At 33.1% G+C, this 24,974-nt stretch overlaps 1 protein-coding gene, 1 long non-coding RNA gene and 2 pseudogenes across 5 annotated transcripts in view; all 4 read right to left on the reverse strand.

Moving 5' to 3' along the window:
- Positions 1-24,974, reverse strand: part of LOC146903883 (uncharacterized) — a 59,700-nt pseudogene that overhangs the window by 1,349 nt on the left and 33,377 nt on the right. The gene's annotated exons all lie outside the window — the stretch shown is intronic.
- On the reverse strand, positions 4,790-23,348 carry LOC146903884 (uncharacterized). 2 transcript variants are annotated; one of them, XM_085728170.1, is made up of 2 exons: positions 21,300-23,278; positions 4,790-5,341 (listed from the first exon to the last, which is right to left on the reverse strand). In XM_085728170.1, the coding sequence occupies exons 1-2, from the start codon at positions 23,239-23,241 to the stop codon at positions 4,956-4,958; spliced, it is 2,328 nt and encodes a 775-aa protein (XP_085584296.1). In that variant the 5' UTR covers positions 23,242-23,278; the 3' UTR covers positions 4,790-4,955. The 2 variants fall into 2 exon arrangements, with proteins under 2 accessions (XP_085584296.1, XP_085584297.1); XM_085728171.1 differs by lacking the exon at positions 4,790-5,341 and adding an exon at positions 20,533-21,106 and having other exon boundaries at positions 21,300-23,348.
- Positions 5,186-7,253, reverse strand: LOC146903885 (uncharacterized; annotated as a pseudogene). Its single transcript, XR_015020065.1, has 2 exons — positions 5,536-7,253; positions 5,186-5,341 (listed from the first exon to the last, which is right to left on the reverse strand). The product of XR_015020065.1 is annotated as an uncharacterized LOC146903885 (transcript).
- LOC146903886 (uncharacterized) lies at positions 8,142-9,204 on the reverse strand. The gene is made up of 2 exons (XR_015020066.1): positions 8,992-9,204; positions 8,142-8,949 (listed from the first exon to the last, which is right to left on the reverse strand). It is a non-coding gene; the product is annotated as an uncharacterized LOC146903886 (long non-coding RNA).

Genomic DNA, 24,974 nt, shown 5'->3' on the forward strand with positions numbered 1-24,974 from the left:
TCAACATTTTCAATCATGTCAACGAAGGATTTATCACTATCTTTTTGACGATCTACAGATGACCACATATCGTTTAACTTGATCTCCCCAACACTATCAGCATTACCTTCTCATATCAATGAAACAGAACGTAGGATTAAAAATTTAGAAGCTCATGGAATGTAGAAACATATAACAATTGATTAAAACCAGTTTGAAAAATGTTCATAATCATATGCTCAATAAACAAATGCAAGTAGAGATGAATATCTGTGCATGTAACTCTTGAACCTTGTTTGCTTCAGACTGTATATAATTAAAAAACCTTATATTATGTCTACTTACCAACGACATCATCATGAAAACCTTCTACGGGACCATCATGAGCTCGGCTTTTATTCTCTGGACAGCAGAAGAGAGAAAAAAAATAGATTATTATCAAAGCAAAATACACTGGCAAAAGAAAATACTACAACAAACCAATTAATTTCATGCCATAGTACGAGAAAAAACAATGGTTATACATATACGATGATAAGTCACATTCTTCAGCTCTTTTCCTGTTCTTTCTCCACATGACTTTAGTCCTTTGAATTCCCTCAGATCTAGGTACTGACTTGACATCAAAGTCATCTACTGAAAACTTCAAAAAGTCAAGCTGTGTTTGCTGATCAATAGCCGCAATATCTTTTACGTATTTCTGTGCTTGAGAGTCGAGATTCTTTATTTTCAACTCGTTCCATTTAGAGCGCCACATTATAGGAAAGATGAACCTCCTCCAATGATCAGTTAACTTTTTCTTTCTGAATAGTTAACAGTGTAATAGTTTAGAACACAACTAGATGAAATCCTTATAAAAAATGCATAGCAGCAAACACAAGGTAATTTGGGAATACAAACATGACCTATGAAGCACGGAGACAGACACATAGACAGAACTAATACCCGACATGTAGGACACTGACACGGATATATATTTTCAATAGATATAAAAGCATCGTATATAAGATTATTGTATATATTACCATTGAGAGTTCTACATTGTATAAGATATGGCCTGAAAATATGTTTACAAGTGGTGTGACTCTCAACAATGTAGAACTCTAGGCTCAAATTTTAAGAATTACCCGCAAAAAGCCTCTTTCAGGTCCAAAAGCTCCCAATGTATTTCTGTTTCGGTGTTTCAATGATAGTGTGAATTCTTCATTATAGTACTCTCCCCTGTATTATATAAAAGTTCAAAAATAGTAAAGAAAAAAATTATAAAATACCATTGAAGTTCAATGATTTCTTATGTATTGTTGTTCAAGTACAATCAGACAAAGCATTGTGGTGATGAACACAAGTTTAAGGAGAGGAAAAGGTCAAATTGAATTTGTTTTCCTTTCATAATATTCTCATATATGGACTTGTTAAGAAATTTAGTTAAATTCGATTAATGTACTCAAATAGTTAATGGATTTGAGTTAAGGAGGGATCATTTGAGAAAACCTGAGTTCGCCAAACTTTATTTTTCTCTCAATCGAACTATGGATTAACATGACTTCATTCCGCTGGTAGTAATATTATTTTTTTGATAAGATGAGGGATAAGAATGTTATTTCTTGAACTAGTATGGTTAAGTTATCATCCATTAGACAATGTTAGTCTCCGTGTAAGAGCCACTTCAGCGTAGTTGTTTAAACATGAGCAACTTTGCTTATTATTTTGTATGGGGAGTTCGATTACATGACAGTAGAAAAAATTTACTATTAACCAACTTTGCCTATTTTTTTTTTGTATGTGGAGTTCGTATTATCAAAGAAACAAAATGAATGAAATGATGGAAATTCTCGTTAATTATTGAAGTGTTACATTGGTATATATACAAGTTCTAGTGAGAGCTTTGTAACTAACTTCAACTAACAAATGAAGAACCAAGTACAAAGACAAAATTGCCCTCTAACTATTACTTGGGCTGCAAGCTATCTACTTTCTCTTGTTTATTTTCCTCTATGTTTATTATCCCCCCACAAGTTGGAGGTTGGTAAATGTCTAGCAACCCCAACTTGGATAGGTGTAGATGAAATGGTTGAGGAAGCAATGATTTGGTGAAAAAATCTGCAACTTGATCTGTAGAAGAAATAGGCAGCAGTTTGAACAAACCAGCTTGCAATTTTTCTCTGACTATATGACAGTCAATCTCAAGATGCTTGGTGCGTTCATGGAAAACAGGATTGGCAGCAATTCAAAATTAGATGAAGCAATAGAGGTACTCAAAGTATAAGGTAATTTCTTTTGCTTAGCAAAATGACAAATGTCACAAGTAGATTTATTATCATTGTGAATAATGGGATACAATTGATGCATCTGAGACAATCTTTGATTGGACAAATGTCCCAATCTCAAGTGCCACAGTGCTAAAGAAGGTATGTGATTATTAGATTTACAAGAAACTGAATTAAAAGATTGCAAGGAAATTTTATTGGAAGGAAACTTAGGAATACTACTAGAGAGAGAAGTATCAGGCATTCTCAGTCTATAAAGTCCATCACAGAGTTCACCCGAACCAATCATCTTCTGTGATTTCACATCCTGTATGGTGCATACATTGTTCACAAAATGGATTGCATAAGTCATGAGTTGAAGGAGTCTAGAAACAGAAATTAAATTGACTTTAAAATGAGGAGAATATAAGACATTGGTGATATGAAAAGAAGGAGAAAAGAAGACAGTACCAGCATAATGCACTAAAACAGATTGACCATTTGGTAAAGTAACATTGAGAGGTTTAATTTTGTAAAATGAAGGAAGTAATGATATAGAAGAACAAATGTGTTCATTAGCACCTAAATCTATAAGCCAGTAGGGTGATTTAACTTGCAAGGAGCAGGAAAATATAGCGTTTATACCTGCAGAAGCATTGACAGAAGAGGAAGAAGGTGCAGAAAGAACATGATTGGTGTTGGTTGAAGTAGTGGTAGATGGTGGAGGGGTTAGGGATGATTGTTGGAGCAAGTTAACAAGATGAAGATACTGATCTGGAGTCAAACCAGTTTGAGAGATAGTTGAGGAACCTGCAGCAACACCTTGTGAATCAGGAACAGCCTCTGAATTCACAGCATGAGTAGAAGGAGTTCCCTTGTTAGCATTAGGGAAACCATGTTTTTGATAGCAGAAATCAACAGTGTGATTAGTCTTATGGCAAAAGGTGCAATATTTGGAGTTATTCTTTGGAGGATAAAACCCAGAAGTAGGTTTGCCACGTCCAAAAGGTTTTCTTGCTTCAGAAGCATTCACCAAAATGCTAGAATCTTCAATAGAAGGAGAAGTAATAATAGTGGAATTATTACTTTCTTCCTGAACAACAAGAGAGTATACTTTGTTGATAGAAGGAAGAGGCTCCATGAGCAAAACCTGAGTTTTTACAACTCCAAAATTATCATTCAAACCAGTTAAAAACTGAATGACTTGATCCTCCAAACGAAAATTGCGAGCAGATCTCATAGATTCACAACGACATGGATGAGGACAGGTGCACATAGGCATAGGACGATGTGAATTGAGTTCTTCCTAAAGAGACTTCAACTCAGTGAAGTATTCAAGAACAGATTTGGTACCTTGTTTCAAGTTGTTGATAGCAGTGCGTAAAGAAGCAATTCTGATTCTATCAACCTTAGAGAAACGTTCTTGAAGCTCAATCCACACATCAATAGCATATTCATGGAATACGATAGTCTGAGCAATTTGTGCAGAAACAGAGTTCAAAATCCAAGAGTGGATCAAGTAGTTACAGCGATCCCAAGCACTACGGTTCAAATCATCAATAGGAGGAATTGGAATAGATCCATCAATGAAGGAAAGCTTGTTCTTCGCGCCTAAAGCACGCTTCATAGAACGATGCCAAGCGAGGTAGTTGGAACCATCAAGAAGAGGTGTAACTAACACAGAGCTTGGACTTTCACTAGGATGCACATAATATGGAGAATTCGTGTCTGGTTGAGGAGCAACTGGTGCTTGACGAGGAGGCATGATGAAGAAGAAGCAAGAAATGTGAAATCAGAGAAAACAGAGTATGATCGTAAGAAAACGAAGAAGAACGATCAAAGAGAAAAACGAAGAACGAAGAATCTCCAAGTGAAATTGAGACAAAATCGAGAAGAAACGAAGAAGAATCAAGAAGATTCTGCAAGAGAATCGATGAAAACGAAGAAGATGAAAAGCTTGAGCTTGAGCATCAATGGCGGAAGCTTGTAACTGAATCGTAACAAACTCCTCTCAAGAAGAGAGAGAGTAAATCTGATACCATATTATCAAAGAAACAAAATGAATGAAATGATGGAAATTCTCGTTAATTATTGAAGTGTTACATTGGTATATATACAAGTTCTAGTGAGAGCTTTGTAACTAACTTCACTAACAAATGAAGAACCAAGTACAAAGACAAAATTGCCCTCTAACTATTACTTGGGCTGCAAGCTATCTACTTTCTCTTGTTTATTTTCCTCTATGTTTATTAGTTCGATTACATGACAGTAGAAAAAATTTATTATTAAACAACTTTGCTTATTTTTACGTTCCATCTTATGTGAAATGAACACACAGAAATGGACAAATATGAGTTGTTTAAGACTCCTTTATTTTCTCATAATTGGAAAGAAAAAAAAGAAGTGGACAAAATTCTTAAGGATTGCTTCAACACAGTTAAGCAACAAAGAAAATTCTTAAATATTTGACACTGTGAGCCACTTTAAAGTGGTTAAGCAACTCATTTTTAGTTCTTTATTTTTCTCCCATTGCTCAACGCAAATTAACACAGTTAAGCTTCTGATAAGTTGACTTTGCTATACTTCTTTTGTTTCTATTAACTCTCAAGATATCTGAACAAAATATTACAGCATTTGTCAACAATTTCTGCACAAAAATAAAATAAAAAATAGACAATGTCTTTATTGAATAATAACACACTCAACTTAATTCATTCTGAAGTTTTTCTTTCAAGGGTTCCCAATATAAAATAATCCTTTGAGTTCTTCACTCATTAGTTGCTGCACTGAAATTTCATTCAAAGGAATGCTTAATGGTGTAAGCTCTGTGACAAAACTTTGTGACACACGTTTCATTGTTGGTCGAGAACGAGGATTGACATTTAAGCATGCAAATGCTACCACGGCAACATGAATTATGTCACGTATAACTATGTAATTATTTGGAAGTGGAAGACGTTGGTCTAATACTTGACATAGTTTGAGACTTGGTGTCGATGTTGATTGAAGTGATGACAATAAATCCCCAGGGTGCCTTCCAACTAAAGTTTCAAGTGCCACTACACCAAAACTATATACATCACACTTTTCATTCACAGCCATAGTATATGCAAGCTCTGCATTGATCAAATCGCTATGAATATTTAAAAGAATCCAAAGAAAATAATTTAAAATTACTACTTAGCATGAAAAACTACTGAACATGTATATTATTTTTGTGGACTATGAATATACATGTTGTGCTTCATATAAAAATGAACGGAAAAAAAAAACATAAAAAGAAAAGAAAAAATAGCAATGGTTAATTTACCTGGAGGCTGGAGCTATATATCCAATAGTTCCAGCAACTATAGTTCGATTGGATGAATCATATTGAAGGAGTCGAGCAGTGCCGAAGTCACAAACACTGGCCTGCCACTCAGAGTTTAGCAAGATATTGCTAGTAGATACATCTCAATGCACTATTGGAGCCGTGCAATCATGGTGAAGATATGAAAGAGCAAATGCAACTCCTTTAATAGTGTTAACCCTTTTCCTCCACTTGAATTCCACGACTTTTACATCATCATACAAGACAGAGAACAAGCTTCCTTTCTCCATGTATTGATAGATCAAAAACATGATTCTTTTGTGCAAGCAAAATCCATAAAGCTTCACGATATGTCGGTGCTTTATTTCTGATAATATTTTCACTTCATTTCTGAAACTCTCATCAAAAATGGAACCTCGGCTTCATAGCCGTGAAGTTTCTTTAAGGCAACAACCTTGCCACTTGGTAATTGTGCCTTGTAAACACTTCCATATGCTCCTGTTCCAATACAATATCTCATGTCAAAGTCTTCGGTTGCTCTGATTATGTCATCATATGCTATCTTCCCATCATAATTCCATATACAAAACATATCTCCATTCTTTGTTGCTGTTAAGTTTCCATGCAACTTCTTAGTTGAATTATGATGAAGATTTAACCATATGATGAAGACTACTAGAATAATAAAGATCGGAAGAACAATGACAACAATGAGCTTTAATTTATTATTTTTCTTGTGTGGTGAACATACATCATAGTTTGTTGTATAACGACTAGGACAATTTGGAATGGGACCCTCCAAACAATTGTATGAAATGTCCACAAAAGAGACATCACAGAGAGATTGGGGAATTGTTCCAGTGAGATTATTATTGCTTAAATTAAGTTTGTAATAATTACCAATATGAGAAGGGATTTTACCACTAATGAGGTTGTGACTGAGGTCCATGGAAACTAGATAATTATTAAATGGAAACCAAATGGAAGGAAGCGTACCTATGAGTAAATTATATGAGATGTCAAGGTAATCTAATTGTGTAAGATTCGTAAGAAAATTAGGCAGGTTTCCATTAAGTCTATTGTGAGATAGATCTAATGTAGAGAGATTTTTCAAGAACCCCAACTCATGACGAATGGAACCTTGAATGTTGTTGTGAGAGATGTTTAGTAGTTGTAACTGGTTGAGATTTCCTAGGGAAGAAGGTATCTCACCTTTGAATCTATTGTAAGATAGATCTAAGAAAGTGAGATTTTTTAGCAACCATAATTCAGGAGGTAGCTCACCTTTAAGAAAATTGTGAGACAAATCAAGATGAGTGAGCTTAGAGAGATTCCCAATTTCTTTTGGGATACTCCCTTGTAGTACAGTTTCTCTTACAACAAGGCTTTCTAAATTGTTAAAAGCAGAATAGTTGAGAATAGACAAGTTAAGTGTTGCAAGTTGACTTCCCCAAGTGTCTATGTTGATTGCTTTTATGCTTCCATCATCGTTGCAAGATATACCATACCAATTACAACGATCAGAGATATTGGAGAGTTGATCATACATGGTCCACCATCCACTATTCAATATAGCATTTTCTTCCATTTGAAGTTGATGAGATGTCACAGTGGCAGCACATTGAGTTCCCACAATCATACTGCAAATAATAAGAAAGGCAATCCACATTTTTGGACCAAAGAAATTTGAAACTATTTGTAGTTAAAAAATTTGTTTTAGATCTAATGAATGACCATAAACAACCTTTATAATGTTATGTGACTACTAGCATATGCTCGTTGGTCAATCTCATTCTCACACGCCAATTTTGATATTTTAAATTCATGTATTTTTCTACGTATATGTCACTGCATAAGATAAGTCTAGTATGTATGGACGTGAAAAATTGAAAGCAACATCCCTAAAGAATACAACTTCATCTTCTTAGCAACAAGTCTATATGTATTATTGGTTATGTGGGGGGCCCAATGAAGGAAGCATCTTCCTCTTGACGTGGTCTAGATTTTGTGCATTAGTTTCCTTTAGTGTGTGAGTTTTTCCTCGTCAATGAGTCAACTTTAATGTTTCTTGCTAACTAGTACTCTTACAATATTGATTAAGAAATCTACTAATAGAAACTTAGTTTTGGTAATACAAATTTTTAGGTTTGTTCCTTCATCCCAAAATAACTGAGTTATTTGCACACAAAAAAATTGTCTCAAAATAATTGACACATTTCACTTTTCAATATAATATTAATTATTTTTTTCCAATTATAACTTTAATTAATATTGCTTTCATTACTCTTAATTAAATATATTCTACTTTGAGTTTATAATAATGGAAAATGCATCAATACTTGACGAGACACTCAAAACCGAACATTTTTCTCTCTCTTTAACTTATACAATTTTTCTTAGGCTAAAATAGGTCTTTCGTCCCTACAAATATAGGTCATTTGAATTTTAGTCCCTGAAGTTACTAATCCTTCCAATCTGCCACTGCAAAATTTAATCATTTGACTTTTATTCCTAATTAGGTTTTTTTGCTGAGGTGGGCTGTAACACCCCGTTTTCCCAACTTGAAAATTTCATCATAAATCACAAACGGAATGTCACATACTTCCTTAAAACCACAAAATAGATAATAATAATTATCTTTCAAAATTCAACGTCAAAATCTATAATCATGCAGCGGAAATTATTCGACATAATAAAAGTCTTGGCACACAGGCCTTATCAGAAATCTCATAAGTTTTAGTTAATGTTTATTCATAAAAAGTTCATGAAAGCAAGCCCCATCCCGTTACATATCAGAGCACCTAGACACAAGTGAGGAGTCCTCTCACGAACACTTCTAATCTTTATTACCTGCACATTACCCACGGTCGAGGCAACATATACGCAGAAGGGGTGAGATTTCACAGTCAATAAATTAAACATATAATTCGTCAAAATGCATTTAACAACATAAATCATCATTTACATTTAAAACATTTACCATTTAGCATTATATCAAATCATATTCAATTATCATTGTCAAATATCATCATTAGTTCGTAAACAATTATCATCTCTAATTCATAAGCAAAAATCATCATTAAGTCATAATCAAGTATCATCATATATTTAACAACTTAAGACATCATAAACATCAGCATTAATAATCATTTAGTATCATATTATTATCATCATCAATCATAAACAGACATTATCATCAAAATATCATCATCAAATCATAATCAAACGTCATCATCAAAGCATCATCATCAAAACATAATCAAACATCATCATTAAAGGCATCATCGTCAGACATCATCGTTAAATCATCATTAAATATAAGTTATGACGACTCTACAATGCAACTACAACTTCAACAACAACTCAGACAACTTCAACAACAACTCAGACAACCTCAACAACAACTTAGACAACCTCATCAACAACTTAGACAACTTCATCAACAACTTAGACAACTTCATCAACAACTTAGACAACTTCATCATGCATGTGGTACCAATACAGAGCATCAAGCTCCCAACCAACTTATATGAGCGTAATTAGGCTCTTCAGGGCATCAAGCCCCCAACATAGTGAGCAAAAGCTCCAGGGCATCAAGCCCTCACCAATCATGTGAATGACTAAGCATTCCAGGGCATCAAGCCCTCAACCAACTTATATGAGTATGCAATGGACTCAACTTCCAACAACTTAGACAACGACGTGTACAACTCATACGACTCATAATCATGGACAACTTCTTAAATTCCAACAACATAGACCGACTCATGCAACCTCAAGACACTAACAGTCGACAACAGAAAACAGCAGCAAGATACAACATATAATAGCGTCTAAATAACATATCAACATTAAAGGGAATGAATCATAACAACTTATAATCATAACGCATCTTAAATAATTCTTATACATCATCACCACTAATCTCAGTCACCTAAACAGACCTCTGGAACTTCTGAAAGTATCCTAAACAACCATTTTTCTTACTTATAAGATCAACTCATGACTACACGTGCGAAAGAATCGCATCGGGACAATTTTGGGAAACTAACAGCCTAACTCGCAGTGGCGAGTAATTTGCTCGCAATGGCGAGCTCGAAGGTCCTACTCGCAGTTGCGAGTAACGTTGCTCGCAGTTGCGAGCGATGCGGTGCAGCTCGCCGTTGCGAGTGTTTCTACTCGCAGTTGCGAGCGATGAATGTCAGTACGGCCAAAAACCTAAAAATCACAACTTTTCACCTATCTTCATGATTCTTTCATCCATATGGCATCTAATTAACACCCTAGACAATATCTAAGGTCTGTAAACTAATTTTGCATCAATCTAACATCTTTTCATGGTTTAATCATCAAATCGGTCATTTAACCCTAATCTCAATTCTCACCAAAACTCAACCTAATCATGTTAAATTCAATTCTCAGAACCATACCCTTAATTATATTGAAAGCTAGTCTCACCCTTACCTTAATTCAGATGAACAAAGCTTGCGAAAAACAAAGTGATGAAAACACCCAAAAATACTGCTTCAGTGCGCGATAGTTTTCTCTCAACTCAGACCTTGTTTCGACGATCCGAACGGTGAAAAGGTAGACCCAGGTGTTGTGAATGCTGTGTCCAAAAATCGTCACGATCCAACGGTTAACGAGTGAGATATCATTGTTTTACTGAGGTAGGTTTCAGAAAAACGGAAATTGCTTTCTCTCTTCTTTTTGGTGGCTACTCTTCTCACAAAACAGTTTCTACGTAATAGCTATTCCAACCTAGTCTCTCATATTTATAACCCTCCAACTATTCTATTTACTCTTTCTAATAATTATAATTACCTACTAAATATAATCTAATAAATAATAAACCAAATAACATATATATATATATTTTCACACAAAATAACAAGTATATTATACACCGAATAACATATATTCACATAAATACATCACATAAATATAAATATATTTCCAGACTCACATTACATAATTATTCAAAACACATAAATCATATAAATATATTCTAAATTCACATCACATATATAATCACATAAAATCACACCACATCATATAAATCATATAAAATCATATAAATATACACATCACATCACATAGTTCATATAAACATATAAGTCATATCAATATTCACATCTCATCACATAATTCATATAAATATATATAAATATATTTCTAGGCTCAATAAATAAACCAAATAAATCAAGTAACAAAGAATAAATCAAATAATTAAAAAAGTGGGCGTTACAACTCTCCCCCACTTAAAGAATTTTCGTCCTCGAAAATTAAACATCCTGCAAACAACTCTGGATTAGTCTATACAACAAACAACAATTTTAAACAACATACAATCAAACAACAAGTCAGAACAACAAAAGACAATGTAAAATTATTACACAACACTACGTTGCTTGACACGACTCTACTACTTGGCCGGACAGACCGACCTGCTCTGATACCAATTGTAACACCCCGTTTTCCCAACTTGAAAATTTCATCATAAATCACAAACGGAATGTCACATACTTCCTTAAAACCACAAAATAGATAATAATAATTATCTTTCAAAATTCAACGTCAAAATCTATAATCATGCAGCGGAAATTATTCGACATAATAAAAGTCTTGGCACACAGGCCTTATCAGAAATCTCATAAGTTTTAGTTAATGTTTATTCATAAAAAGTTCATGAAAGCAAGCCCCATCCCGTTACATATCAGAGCACCTAGACACAAGTGAGGAGTCCTCTCACGAACACTTCTAATCTTTATTACCTGCACATTACCCACGGTCGAGGCAACATATACGCAGAAGGGGTGAGATTTCACAGTCAATAAATTAAACATATAATTCGTCAAAATGCATTTAACAACATAAATCATCATTTACATTTAAAACATTTACCATTTAGCATTATATCAAATCATATTCAATTATCATTGTCAAATATCATCATTAGTTCGTAAACAATTATCATCTCTAATTCATAAGCAAAAATCATCATTAAGTCATAATCAAGTATCATCATATATTTAACAACTTAAGACATCATAAACATCAGCATTAATAATCATTTAGTATCATATTATTATCATCATCAATCATAAACAGACATTATCATCAAAATATCATCATCAAATCATAATCAAACGTCATCATCAAAGCATCATCATCAAAACATAATCAAACATCATCATTAAAGGCATCATCGTCAGACATCATCGTTAAATCATCATTAAATATAAGTTATGACGACTCTACAATGCAACTACAACTTCAACAACAACTCAGACAACCTCAACAACAACTTAGACAACCTCATCAACAACTTAGACAACTTCATCAACAACTTAGACAACTTCATCAACAACTTAGACAACTTCATCATGCATGTGGTACCAATACAGAGCATCAAGCTCCCAACCAACTTATATGAGCGTAATTAGGCTCTTCAGGGCATCAAGCCCCCAACATAGTGAGCAAAAGCTCCAGGGCATCAAGCCCTCACCAATCATGTGAATGACTAAGCATTCCAGGGCATCAAGCCCTCAACCAACTTATATGAGTATGCAATGGACTCAACTTCCAACAACTTAGACAACGACGTGTACAACTCATACGACTCATAATCATGGACAACTTCTTAAATTCCAACAACATAGACCGACTCATGCAACCTCAAGACACTAACAGTCGACAACAGAAAACAGCAGCAAGATACAACATATAATAGCGTCTAAATAACATATCAACATTAAAGGGAATGAATCATAACAACTTATAATCATAACGCATCTTAAATAATTCTTATACATCATCACCACTAATCTCAGTCACCTAAACAGACCTCTGGAACTTCTGAAAGTATCCTAAACAACCATTTTTCTTACTTATAAGATCAACTCATGACTACACGTGCGAAAGAATCGCATCGGGACAATTTTGGGCAACTAACAGCCTAACTCGCAGTGGCGAGTAATTTGCTCGCAATGGCGAGCTCGAAGGTCCTACTCGCAGTTGCGAGTAACGTTGCTCGCAGTTGCGAGCGATGCGGTGCAGCTCGCCGTTGCGAGTGTTTCTACTCGCAGTTGCGAGCGATGAATGTCAGTACGGCCAAAAACCTAAAAATCACAACTTTTCACCTATCTTCATGATTCTTTCATCCATATGGCATCTAATTAACACCCTAGACAATATCTAAGGTCTGTAAACTAATTTTGCATCAATCTAACATCTTTTCATGGTTTAATCATCAAATCGGTCATTTAACCCTAATCTCAATTCTCACCAAAACTCAACCTAATCATGTTAAATTCAATTCTCAGAACCATACCCTTAATTATATTGAAAGCTAGTCTCACCCTTACCTTAATTCAGATGAACAAAGCTTGCGAAAAACAAAGTGATGAAAACACCCAAAAATACTGCTTCAGTGCGCGATAGTTTTCTCTCAACTCAGACCTTGTTTCGACGATCCGAACGGTGAAAAGGTAGACCCAGGTGTTGTGAATGCTGTGTCCAAAAATCGTCACGATCCAACGGTTAACGAGTGAGATATCATTGTTTTACTGAGGTAGGTTTCAGAAAAACGGAAATTGCTTTCTCTCTTCTTTTTGGTGGCTACTCTTCTCACAAAACAGTTTCTACGTAATAGCTATTCCAACCTAGTCTCTCATATTTATAACCCTCCAACTATTCTATTTACTCTTTCTAATAATTATAATTACCTACTAAATATAATCTAATAAATAATAAACCAAATAACATATATATATATATTTTCACACAAAATAACAAGTATATTATACACCGAATAACATATATTCACATAAATACATCACATAAATATAAATATATTTCCAGACTCACATTACATAATTATTCAAAACACATAAATCATATAAATATATTCTAAATTCACATCACATATATAATCACATAAAATCACACCACATCATATAAATCATATAAAATCATATAAATATACACATCACATCACATAGTTCATATAAACATATAAGTCATATCAATATTCACATCTCATCACATAATTCATATAAATATATATAAATATATTTCTAGGCTCAATAAATAAACCAAATAAATCAAGTAACAAAGAATAAATCAAATAATTAAAAAAGTGGGCGTTACATGGGCTGTCATTAGCGACGTGGTGCCCATGTGGCAAGTGACGATTAGACGAGGTGGTTGGCTTAAATAGGTCTTTCGTCCCTGCAAATATAGTCCATTTGAATTTTCGTCCATTACTAATCAGATGTAATTATGACCATTTTTCAAGTGATTAATATTTGCAACAGTCAAATGGAAATTTAAGTCTTTTTCTTAATATGTGTAAAATGAACAAAAGATTTGGGTATTATGAGACCAAGGGAGTGATAATTACACAATTTTTTAATGCAAAACTTACTTACAAGTATTTTAGTACTTTAACCAATACTCAAAGGAGACTTATCAACCTTCTCCAACGTATATAACACCATTTTCTTTGCAAGTTATTTTTACTTTTGAGGGAAACTAATTTATTCTTAAGAAAAAAAAAACTTATTTTTGGTCTTTAAGGAAAATAAAAGAAGATAAAGTAGATAATATGACGGAAAATAAATGGAAATGACGGTAATGCCGACTCTAGTTTTCTCTCTTTAGGTCCTTCCTTCCATTTTTTTTTATTCAGGAGGTGGTTTTGGGTCAAATTTTAACCCGAAATCACTCTTTTTCATCCTTTTCTCTCTATTTCAATTTAGATTTATGCTCTTCCCCCAACATAAAACACTCGCGCCCTTCAGCCTTGCCCAAAATACTCATGTGCTACTTAAGTAACGCTGCGGTACTTAAGTAAAACTGCGCTACTTAACTCACGCAGTGTGAGTTAAGTCACACGGAGTTACTGTTTTCATACAAAACCCATCAATCCATACTCCAAGCACCATTTTCTTTCCCTCCACCTTGAAAAACCCAAAACGTGTGAATTTTTGGGTCAAAATCCTCATCCCAAACCATTGCAAATCGTCAGGAAGAAAGTTTCTACGCTCATCCAGCACCAAATATCAAGTATTGTATCATCAAAACTCATCTCATTTTGCTGGTTTTTGTGCTTAGTTCGTCAGTTTTTCGTAGGCAGTAGGGCTTGGTGCGCAAGTTAACTTGCGCAAGGGTTAAAGGCTGCGTGACTTAAGTCACGCAGGAGTTAAAGTGTTGCGTGACTTAAGTCACGCCACTATACAGTCATGTTTTGTGAATTTTTTGCGCCACTTTTGTTCTTGGTTAGCTTGTTCCACAAGTAATTTATTTATTCTTCCTTTGTTATTTTTTTCATTTAATAGATATATAGTGAGATGGTTGACAATGTCGCGGATGATGACGTTGAACCGAAACCAACCAAAAATGAAGCTTCCGGTGATGATGCTTCCGGCGAAGGTTCCGGCGATGTCAAACCAACCGTTAATGTGAAACTGTTTAAAGTCAAAATTCCATTTCAAGCTCGCATTGGTAAAATTGAAGAACTAAACCGGTACCTATCGGTGTTGTTTTTGAAGGTCGCGATACCGCCTCATTTTTTACAACAAATACAAGATGGAGAGAGCGACAAGAGTTAATTTTAATTACAAGAAATCCATGTCTAATGTGGATGTTAAATTGATTAAACTTTTGATTAAGAAAATAAAAGGAAAAACACTTGGGTTAAAGTCCAAGGTCTATTAAGAAAATATTTGAAGTTTGACATATTTGATTTTTGAGATAAAAGATTTTTCTAAGTTAACGGTAAACTAAAGAAACTAAACGCAACGACGTAATGAAATGAAAAAAAATGAGAAATTTACAAAGGACGTTGGATCCCAAGCAAACTCTCAAGTAAGTGAACCTAATATTACTAGTGGTTTAATTTTAAGAAAATTTTGAAGTCAAATTAATAACCTAATTATCCCTAAGTCATTTTTGTCTCGATCGCGGTTATAACGTGAAGCGGTAAATAAATGTGTGAGTGTCGGTGCTACTTCTCATTTATGGATATTTACATGGTTCCTAGATACATTCTAAGGTCTCAAGGAAAAAATAAATGACAAGAATAAATAAAGTGCACAAACTAAATTACATCATTCCCTAATTACATTCAAATACTTTAATAATTTAAATGACAAGAAATAAAATGCAAGAGATGGAAGCTACACTAAATAAATAAATGCAAGGTAATAAAAAAAAAATCTAAAAGAGAAAAAAGGCATAAAGATCAAGTAAGCATTAAACTAGCTAAAAATTAAATAAAGTGCAATGAAATTAAACTATAAAATAAAGCAATAAAAGCAAAAAAAAATAGAAAAAAAATAAAAACTAAAAGTCCTAAAATGTTGCACACAAATATGTGTGCTTAAAAAGGAAAAAAAAACAGAAGAAATAAATAAATAAAGCAAACTAAATTAAATAAAAGGTTTTTTAGAACAAGAGAGAGAAAAAAATAGAGGGAAAAGGGGGTGCAGAAGTGAAACAGTGGAGGTGTAGTAACAACCAGCATATAATACAAAACTGTGGAACCCACTAGTCAAGGGGGAGAGAAGTCAACTTCTTCTCCCCCAACCACAAACTCATTCACGGTTACAACAACACCAATATACTACCATTTTTGAAAATTTTGAAAAACTCAAATATTCACCAAATCTCACAAACTAAAATACCATTTTGCTTGGATTTTCACGCTGATCATGAATCTAAGCTTAGATTTCACATTGAATGTTTGTATAGAGATAAAAGCGAGAAAAAGGTTTTGAAACAAAAAAATAAAACTCAACAAAACAGTGAATTAAGCAAAAATAATTAAAGGGAAAGCATCATAACAACTCCAGGGGAATAAAAACATCAAAACCCACCTTAATTGAGCCTTTAAATGGTCTAACTCACTATCACTTTTTCACGAATTTAAATTGTTTTTCTTTAGTTTTTGAGTGTTTTTGGTTTGTTGGAAGTGTTTATGAACTTTTGGTTGAAGAATGGTGAAGTTTCATGGAGAAATGGAGATTTTGGAATTTTTGATGAAAATGGTGATTTTGGCCACTCAAAATTTCGGCCCCCTCTATCTATGAGTTGTTGGGTACTCATAGAGGGAGTGACTTGGTCACCAAGAGTGCAAAAATTAGGTAAGAAAGGGTAGTTTTGAATTTTGCAAAAAAAATGAGTTTTTGAAACTTTTTTGGATGATTTTTGGTGGTGAGTGATGATGTGTTGGATAATGATGAGTTGTTATATGTGAAGAAGAATCTAGAAGCACAGTTTGTGGGGAAAGAAATGAAATGAGAGTGGAATGTGCATTTTGTGTGAATTTGTTAAAGTTAGTGTTTTTTGGTATTTTTGAAAATGAATTTTGTGACTTTGAAAATAATAAAACAAAATGGTGTAAAGTTTGTGATTTTTGTGATTAAATTGAGTTTTCTTGAGAATGAAGTAATAAAATAAAAATGTGAAAAAATAAAATAAAATAAAATAAAAATGCATAAAAAAAGGAAAATTTGAAGTTAACTTGTAAAACAAGTAACTAAGGAAAAAAAACAATAATGGGAATGCATTTGGTGTGAAAAAAAAGGTTTGTTTTGAAAAGTTGACTTTTGGTCAACCGTTGACCTTGGTCAAAGGTTGACTTCGGTCAACAGTTGACCTTGGTCAATGGTGACCTTTTTTTTTTTTGAAAAATTTTTAGAAAATGAGGAGAAAGAAAGTTTTGGTTACGTCAAAAAATGGGGTATAACACTGATGTATCTTTTGTTAGACATTTAGATTCTCAAATGTATTTTTTTGTTTATTATTTTGATATTAAACTTATCTTCAGTTAATTAGTGAGTCAAAACAACAACAACTCAATAAGATGGACCCAAACAAAGCGTAAATCCTAACCTTCAATTATCAAAGAAAAAAACCTTGAAAACATTCCTTGAAATCCACACTTTCATTCTCAAAAACTCTTCAAACCAGCCTCAACCTCCTCACCAATTGATCTCCTCTTCCACTTCCGGAGCTCTTTTTCTTCTTCCTCTCGCAAAAACAAAAACAATGATGTTTCCATCGTCCAACACGCTAGCCGTTTCTTCAACCAAGTGCCACCCCACATCCGCGACGACTTTCTCTGTAACACTAGTGACGTACACCACATGATGCCAGTGGCGATGGTCACATCCAACGGAAGCCAATACCAATCAGAACTCCGATCTTGTCTTTCAACCTATCAAAATTTGGACAAACAATTACATCTATATAAGAGAGATGCGCACAATCTCGCTTTGAGATATTTAAATCTTCTAGAAAGAGTCGACCGACCCTTTATGAATCTTACGCACACATAGACAAACCATCCACTAAATACATAGTTTTTTTTTTTAGAGCAACCCACTAAATACATAGTTTTTAAGCGAATTTCTTTTTCAAATGAAAAAAATGTAACGAATTTCCATAAGTGTTACAAACATGTGTTACCAACTAAGAATCAGTAACAATTTTTTAGATATTACCGAAAAAGTTTAACTGAATACCATATATGTCGTAGTGCATGTTGAATACCTCTTTTAGCACTCTTTCGTTAGCATCATAAGGTGATGCCACTCTGTCATATTAGTTATTTAACTGTTTTTTAGAGCCATTTAGGGCGGTTTGTAGTCAAGTTACATGGTGTTTTAGTTGATTTTAGCAACATATAAGTTTTATTACAAATATGTTTCATAGGCCAATAACGTGGGTGTTGCACTAATGAAAAGGAAGCAAAGACAGAAGTAGAATAATTGAAGAAATAGCGCCATGATCAAAATCAATCACGGTGTGATTTGAGCTACAAAAATTGGATGCATTTGTCGAAAATTGTGGTGCGATCTGAAGCAATCGTGACATGATTCGGGACACTAAAGCATTGACACGTGAAGTAGTTTTATATCGCAACGCGATCTGTATAAATCTTGGCGCAATCCTAACACTATAAAATCCAAATGTCAAATAGAAAATGAGGTTTGGTTTCCAAAGGTTATAAAGGCTGCTGCAAGCTTCAAAGAGGCGAAAATTGATGTTTAATACAATTTTTAGTCTTTGAAAAAAATAAACCATAACAACTTAGTTTCAACTTATTTATAGTTTATATGGTTGATAAAGAAAGAAAAAAAGGAAAGAAAATATCGTGCAAAGAAGCTAAAAAAATCATATTATTATTTAGTAGTTTAGCATGCGAGACCTAATCAATAGGTAATTAGCTACTCAGGATAAACATAGTTATAGCAAAAGAGTTTAAGAACTTATACATGAATAAAGGGAAAAAAAGAAAAAAAAACAATGGTGTAGAAATTAGAAACATCAATTTATAACCTTTGGAAAACAAACCCCATTTTTACTTTTTCACCATTCCTCTGTTTATTTTGTTGAACTCATCATAGATGATTGTTTTTGTATCATTCAAGTACAATCATACAAAGGATTATGGGAATGAACACAAATTGAATGAGAGGAAAAGGGCAACATTGAATTTGTTTTACTAATTAATGAGAGGAAAAGGGCAACATTGAGTTTGGTTTTGGATACACAAGCAATCTGTTGAAAAACATATCAAAGAGTTTGAAGGATTCCATGTTGTTATTCTTGTTTTTGCCATTGAATGTTTAGGAAAATTCAATAGAAAGGTTATAATTGAGAAAATGTTTTCAATTTGGTTTCACATTATCACCGTAACAAAGAATTATATTTCCAAATAAATTTTAGAGTTAAATAAGTTTTTAGTCCCGGTAAATATAACGAATTTTGTTTTTAGTCCTCATAAAAAAAAAGTGTCATGATTTGGTCACGATAAAAAATTTCTGTCGAAGGTTTAGTCCATGTTAAATTAAAATTGGTTTAATTATGCTTAAACTTACAAATTTTTGAATGAATTTTTACATGTTGAAAACATTATAAGAAACCTTTTTTTTTATAACAAATTATATTTTTTTAACATGTAATGAATTAAATATGAATTTTTCTAAACACACAAATTTCAAAATTATTAAGGCAATGAAAATTTGGACCTAATAAATCAAATTTAAAGCTAATTTTTTGCGGAGGAACTTTGTATAATTTTTAAGCAGAGTAAATTTGATGCAGCACTATCCACATGGCTGTACCCGGGAAGCATTATGATGCTCCATCATATATGGTTGTAAAGGTTTGTTATCTTCTCATACAACTTGTACCCAATTGTATGCATCTTATGAAGCTTCTTAAACAGTTAAGATAATAGTTTAATCTTCTTTTACTAACAGTTCAGAGACTTTTAAATTTTATGTTAACCTACATGATTAATAGTGTAAAATACGTTTACACCAAGACAAAAAAACCGAAAACAAATTATCCTTGAGTTGAAGAGAATGAGAGAACAAAGTAACACTTTCACTCCCCTTCTAGGTTAAGTCTTAGAAGGGTAGCTGTGTGCAGCCTTAACTATCGTTGCAAGTGGAAAAATTGTTTTGAAGATTGCTTTACTTATCTAAAGTCTATTGCACTGTCTTTAGATGTATCAAGTGAGAGGACTATATACTTAAAAACTCTAGCTAGTGAAAACAAAATAAGTGTGACCACTGATAAATTGCTTAAGAATTGGTTATCAAGAATGTGACATTGTGTGAGTGTGACTACTTTAAAGTGGTTTCCAAACTCATCTCAAAATAAGTTGCTTATTTTTCTCAAAAGACTATGTTATGCTTCTTTGGTTTCTAACATTTGGATCGCATAATCAATAACAGTTGAGTTAGCTAACAGAACTGACAGTTTGAAGATTTTCTTTTAGTTTCAGGGACGAGAATAGTTGTTTGGTTTACTCAGATACATTGATAAATGAAGTACAAAAAAGAAAATTTTCATTCAGTTATTGAAGTAATAATCACCAAGTAAGTACATCAAGATTTTTTTTGTTGAATTTGTAAACCTTGATATTTTGATTGAAGCAATTGCAATACCTTTTATCTTTTAATTCAATTAACATAATAATTGAAACAGAAGGAGTTAAATTTTATTCAAAAGCAGAAATGTGAATACATATATGCTTATGTTTGATATATCAGAACAACAAAGTTTTACAGCATTTTTCGACAACTTTTCGGAAGAAAAAAAAAAAGACAATGTCTTTATTATTGAATAATAACAAACTCAACTTAATTCATTCTGTAGTCTTTGTTTCAAGGGTTCGCAATATAAAATAATGCTTTGAGTTCTTCACTCATTAGTTGCTGCACCGAAATTTCACTCAAAGGAATGGTTAATGGTGTGAGCTCCGTGACAAAACTTTGTGACACACGTTTCATTGTTGGTCGAGAACGAGGATTGATATTTAAGCATGCAAATGCAACCACGGCAACATGAATTATGTCACGTATAACTACGTCGTTATTTGGAAGTGGAAGACGCTGGTCTAATACTTGACATAGTTTGAGACTTTGTGTCAATGTTGATTGAAGTGATGACAATAAATCCCCAGGGTGCTTTCCAACTAAAGTTTCAAGTGCCACTACACCAAAACTATATACATCACACTTTTCACTCACAGCCATAGTATAAGCAAGCTCTGCATTGATCAAATAATCACGAGTATTTAAAAGAATCCAAAGAAAATAATTGAAAATTACTATTTAGCATGAAAAAGTAATGAACATGTATGTTACTTATGTGGATTATGAATATGCATGCTGTGCATCATATAAAAATGAAGAACAGAAAAAACAGAACAAGAAAGAAAAAAATATCAATAATTAATTTACCAGGAGCTATATATCCAATAGTTCCAGCAACTATAGTTCGATTGGATGAATCATATTGAAGGAGTCGTGCTGTGCCAAAGTCACAAACACTTGCCTGCCACTCAGAGTTTAGCAAGATATTGCTAGTAGATACATCTCTATGCAGTATTGGAGCAGTGCAATCATGATGAAGATATGAAAGAGCAAATGCAACTCCTTTAATAGTGTTAACCCTTTTCCTCCACTTGAATTCCACGGCTTCTACATCATCATACAAGACAGAGAATAAGCTTCCTCTCTCCATGTATTGATAGATCAAAAACATGACTCTTTTGTGCAAGCAGAATCCATAAATCTTCACAATATGTCGGTGCTTTATTTCCGATAATATTTTCACTTCATTTCTGAAACTCTCATCAAAAGATGGAACCTCTGCTTCATATCCATGAAGTTTCTTTAAGGCAACAACCTTGCCACTTGGTAATTGTGCCTTGTAAACACTTCCATATGCTCCTGTTCCAATGCAATATCTCATGTCAAAGTCCTCTGTTGCTTTAATAATGTCATCAAATGCTATTTTCCCGTCATAATTCCATACACAAAACAAATCCCCATTCTTTGTTGTTGTTGTGTTTGCATGCTTGTTCTTAACAGAAGTATGAGGAAATTTGAAGCATATGATAAGTGATAAGGCTAAGATTAGAATAATAAGGATAGGAAGAGCAATGAAAACATGGTGCTTTACTTTATTACTTTTCCTGGGATATGCACAAGTTTGGAATTGGAAGTGTATTTTCTTGTATGGAATGTTGATACATAAATCCTTGTTCCCTATTACTCTATAGGGATCAACACAATTTGGAATGGGACCACTTAAATAGTTGTGGGAAATGTTCATAAAATTAACATTGCAAATAGATTTTGGAATTGTTCCAGTGAGATTATTATTGTTTAAAATAAGACTTTGAAAATATCCAAGCTCATAAGGGATTTCACCACCAATGAGGTTGTGACTGAGGTCAATGGAAGTTACGTAATCAATAAATGGAAATATTTTGGAAGGAAGGACACCATGGATTAAATTGTGGGAAATATCAAGGGTTTCTAATTGAGAGAGATTTGTTAACGAGATTGGAAAGGTCCCACTGATGGAGTTGTTATTTAACATCAACACTTGCAATTCAGTTAATTGATCAAAGTTATATGGAAGGAAACCAGTGAGAAAATTGTATGAGATGTCAAGGTATTCTAATTGTGTGAGATTTGTAAGAGAAATTGGCAAGTTTCCAGTGAGTCTATTGTTAGAAAGATCTAATGTAGTTATACTTTCCAGGATTCCCAACTCAAGAGGAATGGAACCTTGAATGTTGTTGTGTGAGATGTTTAGTTGTTGTAACTGTTTGAGATTTCCTAGTGAAGAAGGTATCTCACCTTTGAATCTATTGTTAGATAGATCTAAGAAAGTGAGATTTTTTAGCAACCACAATTTGGGAGGGATGGAACCTTGAAAAGAGTTCAAAGAGATATCTAGGTAGTTTAATTGTCTAAGATTATATATTGAAGGAGGTACCTGGCCATCAAGAAAATTGTTAGACAAATCAAGATAAGTGAGCTTAGAGAGATGACCAATTTCTTTTGGGATAGTCCCTAGTAGTCCAATTTCTTTTATAACAAGGCTTTCTAAATTGTTAAAAGCAGAATAGTTGAGAGTAGACAAGTTAACTGTTATAAATTGACTTCCCCAAGAGTCTATTTTGATTGCTTTTATGCTTCCAGCCTCGTTGCAAGATATAATAATATCATACCAATTACAACGATCAGAGATATTGAAGAGTGGATCAAATGTGTTCCACCATCCACTTTTCAATATTGCATTTGCTTCCATTTGAAGTTGAGATGTCACAGTAGCAGCAGACTGAGTTCCCACAATCAAACCGCAAATAATAAGAAAGGCAATCCACATTTTTGGACCAAAGGATTTCAAACTATTTTTTGTTTTGTTTTTGAGATCTAATGAATGAGCTCGTCGGTCATTCTCATTGTCACACGCTAATTTGATTCATTTATAGTATGTGTGAACATATGATTATTGGTTATATTTGAGGGCCCAAATAAAGGAAGCATCTACCCCTCCATTTACGTTCAACAACTTTATGTCAAATTAACCTCTGCAATAATTCTTCTCAAGTCTTAATTTCGATCCTAAATATAAAATCTCTTTATCTAAATCCCAAAAAAATAAAATATAAAATAATTATATTATTGAATTTGTTAACAATTTGTATATTGTATAAATTTATCAATTAGGAGGATGAATTGATTTATCTCAAAGTATTTATATTTAGTTATAGTACTCCGTTTGTTAGATATATTCAGAGATGTTCACGTGAATTTAGCTCAATTGGTAAAAACAATGCATAACATATGCAAAATCCAAGGTTAGAACCCCGGACACCACAAAAAATGATATATTCAGAGACAAAAAGAGTACAAAAGAATATGTACAATAATTATAGATGTTTTTGTGAAAAAATAATTAATTCAGTTCTAAATTTAAAAGAAGCCATATCAAAAGTGGCTCGTTTTATAAATGTTATGCACACTCTCTTTTAAATGCTCGTTTTAATTTTAATTTTTTTATTGAGTAAAACTCGTTTGTTCCCAAATTTTAAAAATATCACACATAAATAATGATGAGAATTATGAGTTTCACCGACTAAAAGAATTAATGTTGAAAAAAAAAATGTTAGAAATATAGTTAAACTTTATCTATTTTTATATAACCAACTCTTAAATGTTGACACACATATTTCTTTTCATTTTTGAGAGGTACCCTTTATTTCTATGTATAGGTTTTTAATTCCCCACTGGTTACGTCTAGAGACTAGACATGCATTGTTTCCCAAGTCGCTATTGACTAAGTCAATTATAAAGTTTTGTGCATTAGTTTCTTCGCCAATGGATCAACTTTAGGATATCTTTGATCATTGTTATAAGCAAAAATTAACATTTTAAATTCATTTATTAAATGATGTATGTGATTTATAATAAAGACCACACACATCATTAATTGAATGAATGCAAAATGAAAATTTTTCCTTATAATAATGATCGGATGGTGTATGCTTTTTATTCCAATCCAAAGCATGACACTAATCAAATAAAGGGAGTCATTCAGCATAGGTGGTCCGAATCAATATTTTTTTTTAAGGAACTAGTTACCAACCCGTGCTTCGCACGGGGTTCAGTAACGTATTTGATAAAATATTATATTGAAAGGATAGATTGCGAAATGACAAATAATTATAAATCATAATACAATATTTAGAGTACTCTTGCATTACGGATTACAAAATTAAATCTTCAAAATGGCTTGATCACGAGTAACAAATGAAAACATATTTAGTTAGCGGAAGAAACGCTTTTCTAGTAATAATTGATATCTATCTATAAACCAATGAAAACCCTATTACCAAAGCTACCTGATTTATATCATTTTGACTTTCAGCTTCAATGTATATAAATCCTTTCACATGATCTACAACAAAGGCAGATATTAACTGCAATTTAGTATCCAGTTCTTTCAGGTGAACAAACTTCTGCATCAGACAGATAGCTGAAAGCCTCTCTACCTGATTTATATCATTTTGTGTTTTAGCTCAAACATATATAAATCTTTTCACATGATCTACATGA

The sequence above is a fragment of the Medicago sativa genome, chromosome 7 (genome assembly GCF_051527215.1).
Source record: "Medicago sativa cultivar Bolivia chromosome 7, Bolivia_mono, whole genome shotgun sequence".
Lineage (NCBI taxonomy): Eukaryota > Viridiplantae > Streptophyta > Magnoliopsida > Fabales > Fabaceae > Medicago > Medicago sativa.

Excerpts from the sequence above, each read along its gene's own strand:
- LOC146903884 (XM_085728170.1), bottom strand. The coding sequence starts at position 23,241 with ATGTGGATTGCCTTTCTTATTATTTGCGGTTTGATTGTGGGAACTCAG. Across the intron at positions 5,342-21,299 it reads TATTGGATATATAGCTCCTG|AGCTTGCATATACTATGGCT; the intron begins GTAAATTAATTA and ends TGATCAATGCAG.